This window comes from Oreochromis aureus, linkage group 11 (genome assembly GCF_013358895.1).
Source record: "Oreochromis aureus strain Israel breed Guangdong linkage group 11, ZZ_aureus, whole genome shotgun sequence".
In the NCBI taxonomy this organism is placed as follows: domain Eukaryota; kingdom Metazoa; phylum Chordata; class Actinopteri; order Cichliformes; family Cichlidae; genus Oreochromis; species Oreochromis aureus.
In genome coordinates, this window is record NC_052952.1 from 31,286,749 (window position 1) to 31,298,895 (window position 12,147).

Consider the following 12,147-nt stretch of genomic DNA (forward strand, 5'->3'; position numbering starts at 1 on the left):
AGAACTACATTTTTATTTTTTTCTTATGCCTTAAATTATCTCGAATTCAGCCAAAAGTAATCAAATGTGCCTTCATCAGCTTTATAATAGGGATTTTAGCTGAGACAGAGCACCTCAAGCTTCCCACTCAGGCTACAACTAACAACTAATTTTATTCTCAATTAATGCAATGCTGACTTTCTGAATTTGCTGACTTTGTCAAAAACAAGAAAAACACTGATACGCCTCTATTTGTTTGCATAACCTTAATTTAAGGTCATGTTGCAGCTGATAAATAGTCCAAAAGCCAAAATAGTTTTAATGTCAAGTGCAAAGAAATGCATCAAATTCTCACATGAGAGAATGTAAAAGAAATTAAATATTTATATTTAAAAAATAAATCATGATTTAATTATCAAAAGCAGCTGCTGACAAATTGTTCACTTTTAATTAAACTAAGCTGTAGCTGTGCTGGCCACACGGCTGTTGTCAAGGCTGCTGAGGATAAAACACAGTAAGAATTCATCTAATAAAGTCAAAATGGGCTCTCTCCTAATGAGGTCAAGCCCGGAGAAAATTAAGTGCTCCCCAAACATCACCACTGCACACTTTATTTTTTTTTTAAGAAAAATGACACAATACAAAAGTACAGCCTTCAGCAGTTGAGCTGTACCCCAGTTTGGCAGTATAAATAAGTTATGTTTGAATTTTTGATGATGTACATCTTTAGCTGGAATAGGAAAAGTGGTCTGACAAAGGTTCAGAAATCTCAGCAGCTGATGAAGGATCAATTGGGTCACTGGTACCTTTGTATCCAGAGGCAGCTCATATGAACATATTGTACTCTAATACAAATATCAATTCTTGTCTTTTCGATAGAAACCTCTGCCTGCTTTTCGCTGTGCCTCACCTCCCTCTCCCTCCCCCCCCCATGCCTCCTCCACTCTCCTAGGTCACTGTACCTCCACAAAGGCCTCTTTTGTGCCGAGCCAGCCCCCCTCCTGACAAGCAGATGGAGGGACAGGCATCCCATTCTCACAGGGCCACTTTCTCACAGCCCTCTGCTCTAGCCCTGCCTTTAACATCCCCGTCGTCCAGCTCTTTTCTTTCATTTTACCCCGGGTGGTAGTTAGTCGCCCATTTGGTCAGCATCCCTGCTGTAAGTTGCATAAGTTGCAGCAAGGACAGCACGCTGCAGGTGCATGTGTGCGTTTCTGATTGTTTTACAATGCCTTTACTTACGAAGCCTGTCAAACTCTGACCCATGTCCTCTCTTTTGACCAGTGATTTAGCAAGAGGAGATATGTGCGTGAGTTCAGTGAATGTTTGTGTCATCGTGTCAGCAGGAGGCTGTTGTGTGTGTGTACAGATGGCCAGTTAAACTGAGCTGAACTGGCCAACAGAGTTTTCCCCTCTGAAGTCACTTTCTCCATCTGTCTGTTTCTGTAAAGTGGATGACAAGATTTCCTCTCATCTTTTAGTTGGTACTAAAAGGAGGTCATCATGTCCACAGGTTCTTGCAAAACAGTCTACTGTATTGTTTAGTTGATTCCGACTGGACAATGTTTCAAAAGCAGTTTTCTGAACCCTGCATAGGTGGTCAACTAGCTGGTCACAGTACAACTGTTCAACACAACCACACTCTCTGGGAAGGTAAAAAGTGAGTCCAAGGAGGGGGAAGGTGTATCTTAATAAGGAATAAGAGTGCGCGTAATCAGACAGTTTCACCAATAACGTACTTGGTGTAAATGACAGCTTGTCAGTTTTTCAAAGTTAAAAAGAAATCCATATTGCTGAAACTGTTCCCTGTATGCTCCAAATACTTATATTACACTCAATACCTACCAGCAGGTGAGGATGCTGGCCGAGGTGAAGAGGATGATGGGTACTGGATAGGAGGCACACAGCAGCCCGTGGCGGTAGAAGGCCGCCGAAATCTTCTCTCTCAGCTGCTCGCGCAGCGTCATCTTGGTGGGCTTGGTCAACTCCCGGCCATTGGGAAGAACTGGGCGGCCGAGGACAGTTCGCCGCGGAGCATCCAGGGACCTACGAGTGCAAGCGAGTCAATAGATTCAACGAATGAATATTTAATTTCACACATATTAAAGCCAAAATTCACATGGGAGAATTTTGACTATAAAATTATTCATTTTAAAACTTTTAATCCAGAGGGGAATCTTGCATAATAATTAAGTCATTTAATGATTTTCTAGGGGGAAAAAAATATCTTATATACTCCTATGAGATCTGAGAGTTCAGAGAAAGGGGAAGGGAAGGGACGGGGGGCAGGAAGACTTTATATTTAAGACTAAACTTGTTATGGAGATTCATCAGACATAGTGAAACTGAGTGAAATCCTGTTTTATAACTGATAAATAATTATTTGTATACAAACAGACATATTTCCTTTTCAGACATAACATGTGATATCCCAAATTACAATACTTTATTTTTTTTTTTACTTCAATATTTTAATCTAAGAAAAGCATAAATTCCTTCCAGAGAAAATAGATTATACTTTTTAAATACTGAAATTGCTGACACTGCATCCAATCTGTCTAAATAATGCAATCTTATAAAGATGTATTACAAAAGCCTCACTTCTCATATTTTTAAATAACTGGCACAGTTATCTCTGTTTAGATGTAAGCACATGTGGAACAAAATAGCAGCACAGAGGCAAGTTTTATAAATATTGTCACCCCTCTCTTATCAGGCCAAATCGTGTAGTGCATCTCCACAGACTAACACATAGAAACAGAGGTCAGCTCTATTACTGAGAAGCTCTGTCCTGGAAAACGAATTTGTTACACACATCTTGTGGTGCCATTCTTGCTGCTAACTAAAGGCACAGTGGGTTTTTTTTTCGTTCATACCAGCTCGCACTGTGGTCACATGCTCCATAGCACTTAAACACACAACTCATTCAGTAGCCCAAAAGGTGTGGACACATTCCCCACGATGGAAAAAATCCAACTGTGGTACAGCAGTGAAACATGCATGCTTTACTGGTCACACCTGGGGAAAATTACAACCTCCACGTTCCCTGAAACAACTGTTTCTTAGAAATTTCCTGTAAAGTTATATTTAGATAAGAATGCACAGGAGGATATGATGGTGAAAATGGAAGAGGGTAATGTTTAACTATTTAAAAAAAATAAAAATAATAATAATAATAAAAACAACACAGGTACTGAAAAGCTATTTGTAGAAGACGAATTCATTAAGTCATTAATCATTAGTCACCACCTAAATATCTTTCGACCTTTGGACAGAGAAAGCAATTGGAAAACATATCTGACTGCTGAACTTCTTAGCAGTCTTCCAACATGAATCATCCTTTGAGCCAGTCCTAATATTTCCATAGCTATACACAGAACAAAATGCTTTTCATTCAACAGGATCCCCCGAAACTCTGAACACAACAGTCCAGTATACTCATTGTTGATGCTAATGAATTCTAGTAGCTGAACATTTAGGTAACTTTGATGATCCCAATTTATCCAGCCATGGTACAGCACACATACTATGTGCCATATTGTCTAAATAACACTACAGCTAAAGGAAACCAGCAACTTGTTTAGCTATTTTCATTGATTGAAATTAAAAAGTTAGATAGTTGTGTAGACCAGATTCTTTCATCCATATTATAGGAATTGAAGAATTGATCTCTGGCATAGGTGCACATTTTATACACATTATATGAGTATCGACAGAGATATGTACAAGTACACAAAAAATATTTTTAACTGACACCATGCACTGATAATTTGTCAATCAACCAACCAACAGGTTAACATACTCTTAATTCTGATTGGCATCATAATCTCTGGTTTCCATTCTATACAATAATAATCACAATCATGACAACAACCTCCGGAAATTGACCATCGTTCAAATAAAGAAATGTTAACGTTAGGATGATAAACTTCGCCTTGGAATGAAGTAAACTTCCAAACTAACTGCTTGAGTTTGATGTGACTTATCTGAATTCAACATTTGATTTCTCCAGCCTGACCCCCCTAACATGACTCTGTGCATGAACACTGATGTCAACTCGGGTGGAAAAACTGAACTCTTTGACTTAAAGGTGGTTCACTTAACAACAAACGCAATCACCAAATTGGCCTCGAATCTCAGTTCTCGTCTCCCTGTTTACTCAGTAGGCAGGTTCAGAGCTCCCTATCAGTGTAAACACTGCTCTATTAAAATATTTAACTGGGTTTCCTGGCACACATACAGCAGCTGGATTTGTTCAGTATCTTAATCCGCCCGCTCTCACCTCAGCTTCTAACATCATGTCAATAAGCAGCATGAAACTGTTAACCAAACAGTGTTGTTAGACAAGTTAGACTGTTCTAAGAGAATACCTGCCAATGGGAGACCAGTTTATCTCTCTGGCTTGCACCCGCTTACGTCCCCTGAAAGCAGAAACAGTGGGTTTTTTTAGCTTTACGTGCGCTTTGTGGTTAACACAGTGCTCCCTCCTCGATTCAGACAGACTGTGTAATTGCTCCGCTTGTCCCCCCGAGAACAGCGGAAACATTCCCCGGGAGGAATTTGCCTCAGGAGTCTCTTGATCTGCTGTTATAAATACTCCATACAGTAAACACAGCAGTGTCCTAGTAACCTTGCACAATAGGAGCAGCAAATGTTAAAAGCAGGTTTTGAAGTAATGACTTTCTGCTCTCAACCTGGTCCTGGTTCCAGGGGCCGTCTTGCCAGGGAAAATTTTCAATGAATGCTTCCATCTCTCAGTTGTTTGTCCAGCAGGCTAAGTGGGTGTAGCTGTAAGGCCCGATTTGGCAAAGGGTCAGCACCATCTCCGTCAGTGAACTAATCCTGGATTGAGCTGATCGGAAACTCAGCGAGCAGGGCTCAGGACCTGTAGCCATCCCCCCATCATCTCCCTCCTCCTCTGGCCAAAGCCGACCAGCATACTATTATGCCAGTTACAGCAAGCCAAGACATTCACTATCTCAAAAGCATGGCGTATTTGAGAGAGGCTTGACAAGTAAAACTTAACAACTAGGGCAGATATATTAACACCAGTCACAGGTCAAGTGCTGGTAAGGAGTAGCCTTTCTCTTATCTTCAGCCATTTTTGGCAAGTGACCAGCAATTGTTCAAAAATCCTATTCTATATCACAAGATAGTGTTAGTAAGGGAACACCATCGTCTATGGCTGTAGTACATTAAAAACAATACATATTATATATCACAAATAATATTTCCTGACTAAGTCAGGGAAAAAGTCTCAGCTGAATGAATAACCATGTGCATTTGTGAGTATGTGCTAAACAAATAATCTAACAAAGAACAGCCTGTATGCATCTTACATGAAAACCCAGCACGTTTACTCACAAAACACAACATTTCACATCGCAAGTGCAAATTCAGTTAAGGAGATCATTGTGGACCTCTTTAGTGTACCTTTCAGATTAAGACTAAGGTAAGACTTTGTAAAAGCACAAAGCTAAAAGACTGCTGCTATGAGAAAAATGGTGCACGGAGTTTACAGATGCAAATTATCAATAAAATTTAGAAAAGCAAAGCTTACCTCTTTTCAACACTTCCCAAAATACCCAACTTGAAGGCATCACCAGGGTTTATAGAGTCCACAGCCATAATCATGCCATGAATGTGTATTCCTTAAACAATATTTCCTCATAAACTGCTGCAAATCCAAGCACCATACCAATACCCACAAACATTCCAGCAAGCATTAAGCTGTGTCCGTTCTTTGTGGCATAATTGCATCAAAATTCAGTGACATAGTTGCATAATTCTGAGGCATGCGCCTCTGATAACTGAGGACCATTAGTCCTACTGTAATTGCAGAGAGCAGCTCAATATGGATGAGCTGCCTTTTACAACCAGCGCTGATGAGAAAAGAGGGTAATGTCCTGTCAATGAGTAACCACATTTGAATAACAGATGGTGCGTAATAGGCGGTCTACTTCCTTACAAACACCTCTCTCAAAATACAGTTTTTAAAAATTAAATATATCTCGGTTAATTGTTGGACATGTACTGAATTACTTGCTAAAGTCTTCTTCGCGCTCTAAGGTATATTAAAGCAACCAGAATTGTGAAATAGCCATCACAAGACAACGAACAACTGCAAGAAGGATGATGCAACCCTGTCGCAACATCACTTGCTGGTAATCACAGTAATTATCAAACCAAGAATTAGAAACCGGCAGGGATTAATGACTAAAATCAGAAAGTACAGTTTAAATATGTACACGTCTTAATTTCATTTATAAAAACTAACATTAGAAACTGCCTACCAACAAATGTCAAATTGAGCGAGAAGACACCACTCACCGAGCTGAAGCAGATGATAAATTATGTTTACATGCAATCAAAAACCTCAAAGGGAACAGTTAAATCTCACCGTTTGCCCTGACAGGTTTATATTCCATATGAAAGCATCTAGCTTTATTATTAAAATGACATGTGCTAGCTGACATTATCCACCGCTACCTCACCATGTTTCATTAAATATCACTTAAAAGGCCTTAAACATAAGAGTAGAAAACAAGTGCTGAACAAACAGCTATAATGATGATATATCAATTTGTTTTATGCATTATGTAAAAACTTACGATGTCATGAAGCTCAGGCTAACCCTGCTAGCAAACAATTAGCTTTGCTAGCTGTAAATAAACCCGGGTCCCAATATGGACCCACGCTTTAAGCTTAAAAAAGAAAGAAAAAATTGTGACATTTAACATACCTCAATTAACACAGCTGTCGCTTATAAAGTACCACAGATTGATTCCAACAACGGTGCATAATAGAGTAAAACCACAGGTAGCATGCTTGGTGTTAGCACGTCGTTAAGAGTGTGCTCTGAGATGCTCCGGGTTCATATGTAATGGTACCACACTCAAGTTATGAGCTTATTCGAGCCCGAAGACGGCAGCTTTAATGCTACATTTATAGCAACATTAAGTAACCAACATAATAAATAATTCAACAGTTCCAGTACTTTACACTAACAGGAAGCTAAGTTCACAGCTAATGCTAGCGGTGCGCAGCTCAACTTGCCTGGACAAATTTCAGAGTTCTCCAAATGATGCTGTTGTTGTTGTAGTTGATGTTGTCCTCGTGGTTGAACTGGTGAGCAATTGCTCTATTCCTTCGGTTCCAAATTTTACAAAATGCTAACGCATATGCCTCCCATTACACGCCAACATATAGACGCACGGTCTCAGCAGTTACTGGCTGTCATATCCCAATGAAACCTCTCCCCTTCGACCTCTCAACCTGCATGCTGTTACAGTGGGAACATGGGGACATCTAGTGGATATGATGGCGACATTTTAGGCATCCTGTGCAAATTTAGGAACCAATTTCCTGTTTGACTCTACGTGTCTGTGGCTTCTAGGCTAGATTATTGTAATTTATTATTATAGTGAGACTTGCTATTATGTATGGTTCAGAGATGGTGGCACTAAAAAAGACAGAAAGCAGGGCTGAAGGTGCCAGGAATAAGTACATAAGAGAGACAAATCAGGTTGTAGTCAGAGTTAGAGGGACGAGATTGAGAAGTGTTGGACATATACAGAGGAGGGATAGTGGCTATATTGGACAAGGGAGCTTCCAGGGATGAGGGACCAAAACAGGAAGACCACAAAGAAGATTCATGGATGTAGTGAAGGAGGACAAGCAGAGGGTTGGTGTGGCAGGAGAGGACTCTAGATATAGGGTAAGATCGAGGCAGATGATCTGCTGTGCTGACCACTAAAGGGAGCAGTCAGAAAAATTCTTATCAGGATGCCCTGATATTGTAGAAGAGCTTTCAATTCATGCAAAATGCTGAAGGAATCGAGAGTACTAATATGAACAAAGGAGGCTTATAACTCTCTAATATTCTGTTCATTGACTCGCTGTTAAATCCTCATTGTCACTTATACAGCGCTTAATTACGGAGGTCCATCATATTTTAAAGACCACATAGTTCCATACTATCCCAACAGACCATTTTTCTCACAGCTAGAAGTTTTAAAAATTAGGATGTGATGGAGAGCTTTCCATTTTGGGTTCAAGTGACACCCTCTCTACTTAGGTGACCACTGAGGATACTCCAGGCATTCAAGTACCACTATTAGACTGAATTAAGATTGTTTCTTCTTTCCCTTTGTGCTCATTTGGGCTTTAATCATTGTTAACTATTCCCCCCTGTACCTATCTCCAGGTACAGGGGGGAATATTATCCATGTTTGCCTTTAGAGGTGGATTACCTCCCTAGGTATGTTTCTGCCAGAGGATTTTTCCAGTAAAATTTGAGTTTTTTGTTTTTAAGTGCTTACTCATGAGGTAGGCTTGGTTTCTCTCCAAACATATTTTACTTGTGTGTTTTTCTTACAATGTAATGTACCCTGAGACAACTGTTGTTGTAAAATGTGTGCATTTAAATAAGAAAAATTGAATTAGATTTTATTATATTAACATTCATTGGCAATACAGCTCCACAAAACTGTTCTGTGAATAATAATTTTATTCATTAACAAGATTATTTCAAACCACCACCAATCCTGCATTCTGAATATTTTGTTGAGTCGTCCACTGAAATCGACCAAATAATGGCAACAACATGAGTCATCATGATAATAACTCTATCCTCTGGAGATTCAGAGGTCTGGAATTGGATCACAATGTCCCTCCGTCACAAAGTTTGGGATCCAGACACGGTTTGCTGACAGCAGTGACCAGCCATGGCCAATTCACCAACCGCTTTGGCAGCATTTGCTATGTTGCGCAACATGAAAACATAACAGTGGTTGGTCAGTTGTCAAGTAAAAGAGACTAAATGTGTCTAAGGGTATAACTAGAGAACGGCACTGGATGTCCCAGGAGCAAAGAAGGAGGCTCCTTTATCGTGGACCTTGTACTGAAAAAGCTTCTTCTGTGTGTGCTGCCCATCGCCTCGTCTCCTTCTCCAACAAACCTCCACCTGAAAAACAACAGTGCACTTTGTGCTAAATTTGATACTGTTTAAGGACAAGAAATAGACACTACATGCATTTTGTCAAGTACAGCTGAAATGAGATTGATAAAGTAATCACTCAACAGAAAATTATTCAGTAATAATGTTCTTAATTACAAAAATGTTAATCACAGTTACCAAAAACAATCATTTTAGCCTCTTTCTGTTCAAATATTTGTAACTCTATGACATAGAAAGCTCAATAAATCGATTTTGACTTGTTAACTGAATCTGACATTTTGCAGACAGATTCATTAAAACTGTCAGTTTATAAAATGTACCTCTAACATATCTACCTAAAACAAGTCTCTTATAAACACCTGGATAATGAGCAGATCTGTCTCTCTGATGTGTTCAGTCTGAATTAGAAAATTTGCATCCACATACACACATACCTGACCGTGTATGTCCCTGCAGTAGCCAGTTGGGAGACCCTGTACATGAAGAGTGAGGCTGCACTGGTGGGTCAGGCCCTTGAGGAGCCACTCTGATCCCTCATCACTTCCATCATCCTCCGCTTCTTCTCCGTGACAGCGTACCAGCATCACTATGTTCCCCTGCAGTGCAGACATGTTTATAAGAGTATTTGTAGAATACACTGAGTTTAATTTGAGGAGAGGACTTTTAATGAAAGGGCATTTAGGTCTAACCTGTAGCTGAGAGCAGACTGTGGCTCTGCAGTAGTGGCTGAAGTCCAGCACGGCTCCAGCGCTGACCCCCAGACTCAACAGCACACTGACGTCATCCACCAGCAAAACGGGAGGGCCCCACTCTTCCATCCCTTCCTCCCCACCACCACCACTGCTCACACTGGACCGCACAAACTCATACAGCCTCTGCAGGCCAACTGTAGGATCTCTGGGGACAAAGGAGGTGATGCTGTCAGACTAGTCCTAAAGTCAGTTGAGTTTTTTTTTTTGTCTTTTTTTTTGTTAACATGTTATTTTTTGTAATACGTGACAATTATGCAATGAAAGTTATAATGAGTAAGAACAGCGATTATACCTGAGGAAGTCCATGGCTTGACTTCCTGTTGTGGTTTCTTGAGGAATCAAAATAGATAGCGACTCCTTAAGGCCCTCTAGGAAAATCAGCTGACCCTTTTCCCTTGCCTGTGTTAAACTTACACCCTGAGAACACACATTTCACGCAAAAACGAGTTTAAAAAAAAAAAATTATTTGACTCATGTTGTGTCACTAATAAAGCGTTTTAATTCTGACGCTGATCCTTGTTTAAAAAGATTTAGATCTTGAATAAGATATCATGTCATTAATGACAGTGGCTCACTGGGGAAGGATGGAAAGTGCCCTTCATGCCAGTGGTTTTGATGTTTTCTTGCAGAAAATAATTGTTAACACTCACCAGTCTTTGACTGATTGCACTGTAGTGACTGAAGGACTGCACCAGACCCAGAAAGCACACTTTGCATCGCGCTAAAACCAAAAAACAGATTAAACACATTAGCTCTTAAACAGACAGATAGAAAATGACAATACTGTGGCAAGTTACACCTCACCTCGCAGGTAGAAAGACAGGAAGTGGTGAATGAGGAAAGAGGCATCGCTCTGTCTGTCAGACACTAAAATAAATTCCCCCTGTAGGATGACACATTATGGCACTTAATGACGCGGGATAACTTGCAGTGCACTTAAGCTCGTTACAAATACACGACTACAAGTAAAGTAGTGTTCAAAGTGAGACTGAAAATACTGCATTCCTTACCTGAGTGAAGCTGTCAGGAGTGGCGTTCAGGATGCTGTTGAGCTCTGTAAACATAGCTAACCTTGGAAGCTAAGCTAACTGTAAACAATACAAGCTAAACGGTTTCAAAGTAACACACACCAGGAGATTTTAACAGAAATTAACCGACATGTCTGTTTTGTACATACATGGGATAAAATTGAAAGCTTACGATTCTATTTTTAACAAATCAAAGATTAGAAACCTTTTCTCCACAGTCTCTGCTTTCTGCTTGTTGTTAACGCCTCGAAATTGAAATCAAAGAAGAGGTCTCACTCCGACCCTTTATCAGGGAAAATCTTTTCGATCATTTTGATATATTTTTTTAAATTTTGGCACATTACAGTCAAGCTATAATGAAGACAAATACTAAGGCAAATCTTAATATTTGACTTAGGATCATACTTAAAAAAAATCCACTACGGGCTAGCAAACAGGAAAGCGTGGTAGATAGTGCGCATCGTCTTCATAGACAATCTTTGTAAGCACATGGCAACTTCTTCGGCGTTGCCGTCTTAACGTCGTGTGCAAGCAGCGCCACATGCTGGTGGTACTGTGGTAATAGACGTGGTGGTAGACGCATCCCGAGTATTTCACAAGAAACCGTTGCATACAGGAATATTTTGTTAAAGTATTCTTCTTCTTCTTCTTCTTCTTCTTCTTCTTATAATAATAATAATAATTATCATTATTATTATTATTATTAGTACACTTCCATGGTAATAGTGACCAATTTCGCCTCAGAGATGCACCTGCACTCTTCAGTCTTCATCTCCAGACACATTTTTTCCTCTGACATTTTTCTTTACATATAGCATTTAAATAAGTTTCAACAGTGATATGAAATCTACAGGGTGGGCCATTTATATGGATACACCGTAATAAAATGGGAATGGTTGGTGATATTAAAGTCCTGTTTGTGGCACATTAGTATATGTGAGGGGGCAAACTCCTCAAGACGGGTGGTGACCATGGTGGCCATTTAGAAGTCAGCCATCTTGGATACAACTTTTGTTTTTTCAATAGGAAGAAGGCCATGTGACACATCAAACTTATTGGTAATGTCACAAGAAAAACAATGGTGTGCTTGGTTTCAACGTAACTTTATTCTTTCATGAGTTATTTACAAGTTTCTGACCACTTATAAAATGTGTTCAATGTGCTGCCCATTGTGTTGGATTGTCAATGCAACCCTCTTCTCCCACTCTTCACACACTGATAGCAACACCGCAGGGAGAAATGCCAGCACAGGCATCCAGTATCCGTAGTTTCAGGTGCTGCACATCTCGTATCTTCACATCATAGACAATTGCCTTCAGATGACCCCAAAGATAAAAGTCTAAGGGGTCAGATCGGAGAGACCTTGGGGGCCATTCAACTGGCCCACGACGACCAATCCACTTTCCAGGAAACTGTTCATCTAGGAATG

The 12,147-nt window shown here is 40.0% G+C and overlaps 2 protein-coding genes across 4 annotated transcripts in view; both read right to left on the minus strand.

Moving 5' to 3' along the window:
- LOC116333483 (SREBF chaperone) overlaps positions 1–7,277 on the minus strand; it is a 32,393-nt gene extending 25,116 nt beyond the window's left edge. Inside the window, exons 1-2 of one of the 3 annotated variants that reach the window (XM_039619751.1) lie at positions 7,036–7,277; positions 1,825–2,025 (exon numbers count right to left, since the gene is read on the minus strand). In XM_039619751.1, the coding sequence (XP_039475685.1) occupies positions 1,825–1,946 (122 nt within the window). In that variant the 5' untranslated portion in view covers positions 1,947–2,025; positions 7,036–7,277. Of the gene's footprint in view, positions 1–1,824; positions 2,026–4,349; positions 4,480–6,721; positions 6,810–7,035 lie in introns of those variants that run through there. The other 2 variants (XM_031756734.2, XM_039619750.1) reach the window with 2 other exon arrangements.
- A 1,142-nt stretch (positions 7,278–8,419) lies between these two features.
- Positions 8,420–10,986, minus strand: elp6 (elongator acetyltransferase complex subunit 6). Its single transcript, XM_031756702.2, has 7 exons — positions 10,701–10,986; positions 10,495–10,573; positions 10,341–10,411; positions 9,983–10,107; positions 9,628–9,835; positions 9,373–9,534; positions 8,420–8,944 (listed from the first exon to the last, which is right to left on the minus strand). The coding sequence occupies exons 1-7, from the start codon at positions 10,752–10,754 to the stop codon at positions 8,819–8,821; spliced, it is 825 nt and encodes a 274-aa protein (XP_031612562.1). The 5' UTR covers positions 10,755–10,986; the 3' UTR covers positions 8,420–8,818.
- Between the last annotated feature and the right edge of the window lie 1,161 nt (positions 10,987–12,147).

What these genes read in the sequence shown, in the direction of transcription:
- elp6 (XM_031756702.2), bottom strand. Translation starts at nt 10,754, where the DNA reads ATGTTTACAGAGCTCAACAGCATCCTGAACGCCACTCCTGACAGCTTC. An exon ending in CTCCTGACAGCTTCACTCAG is followed by an intron (nt 10,574 to 10,700) that starts GTAAGGAATGCA and finishes GTCATCCTACAG; the next exon opens with GGGGAATTTATTTTAGTGTC. An exon ending in GTGCAATCAGTCAAAGACTG is followed by an intron (nt 10,108 to 10,340) that starts GTGAGTGTTAAC and finishes GTGTGTTCTCAG; the next exon opens with GGTGTAAGTTTAACACAGGC.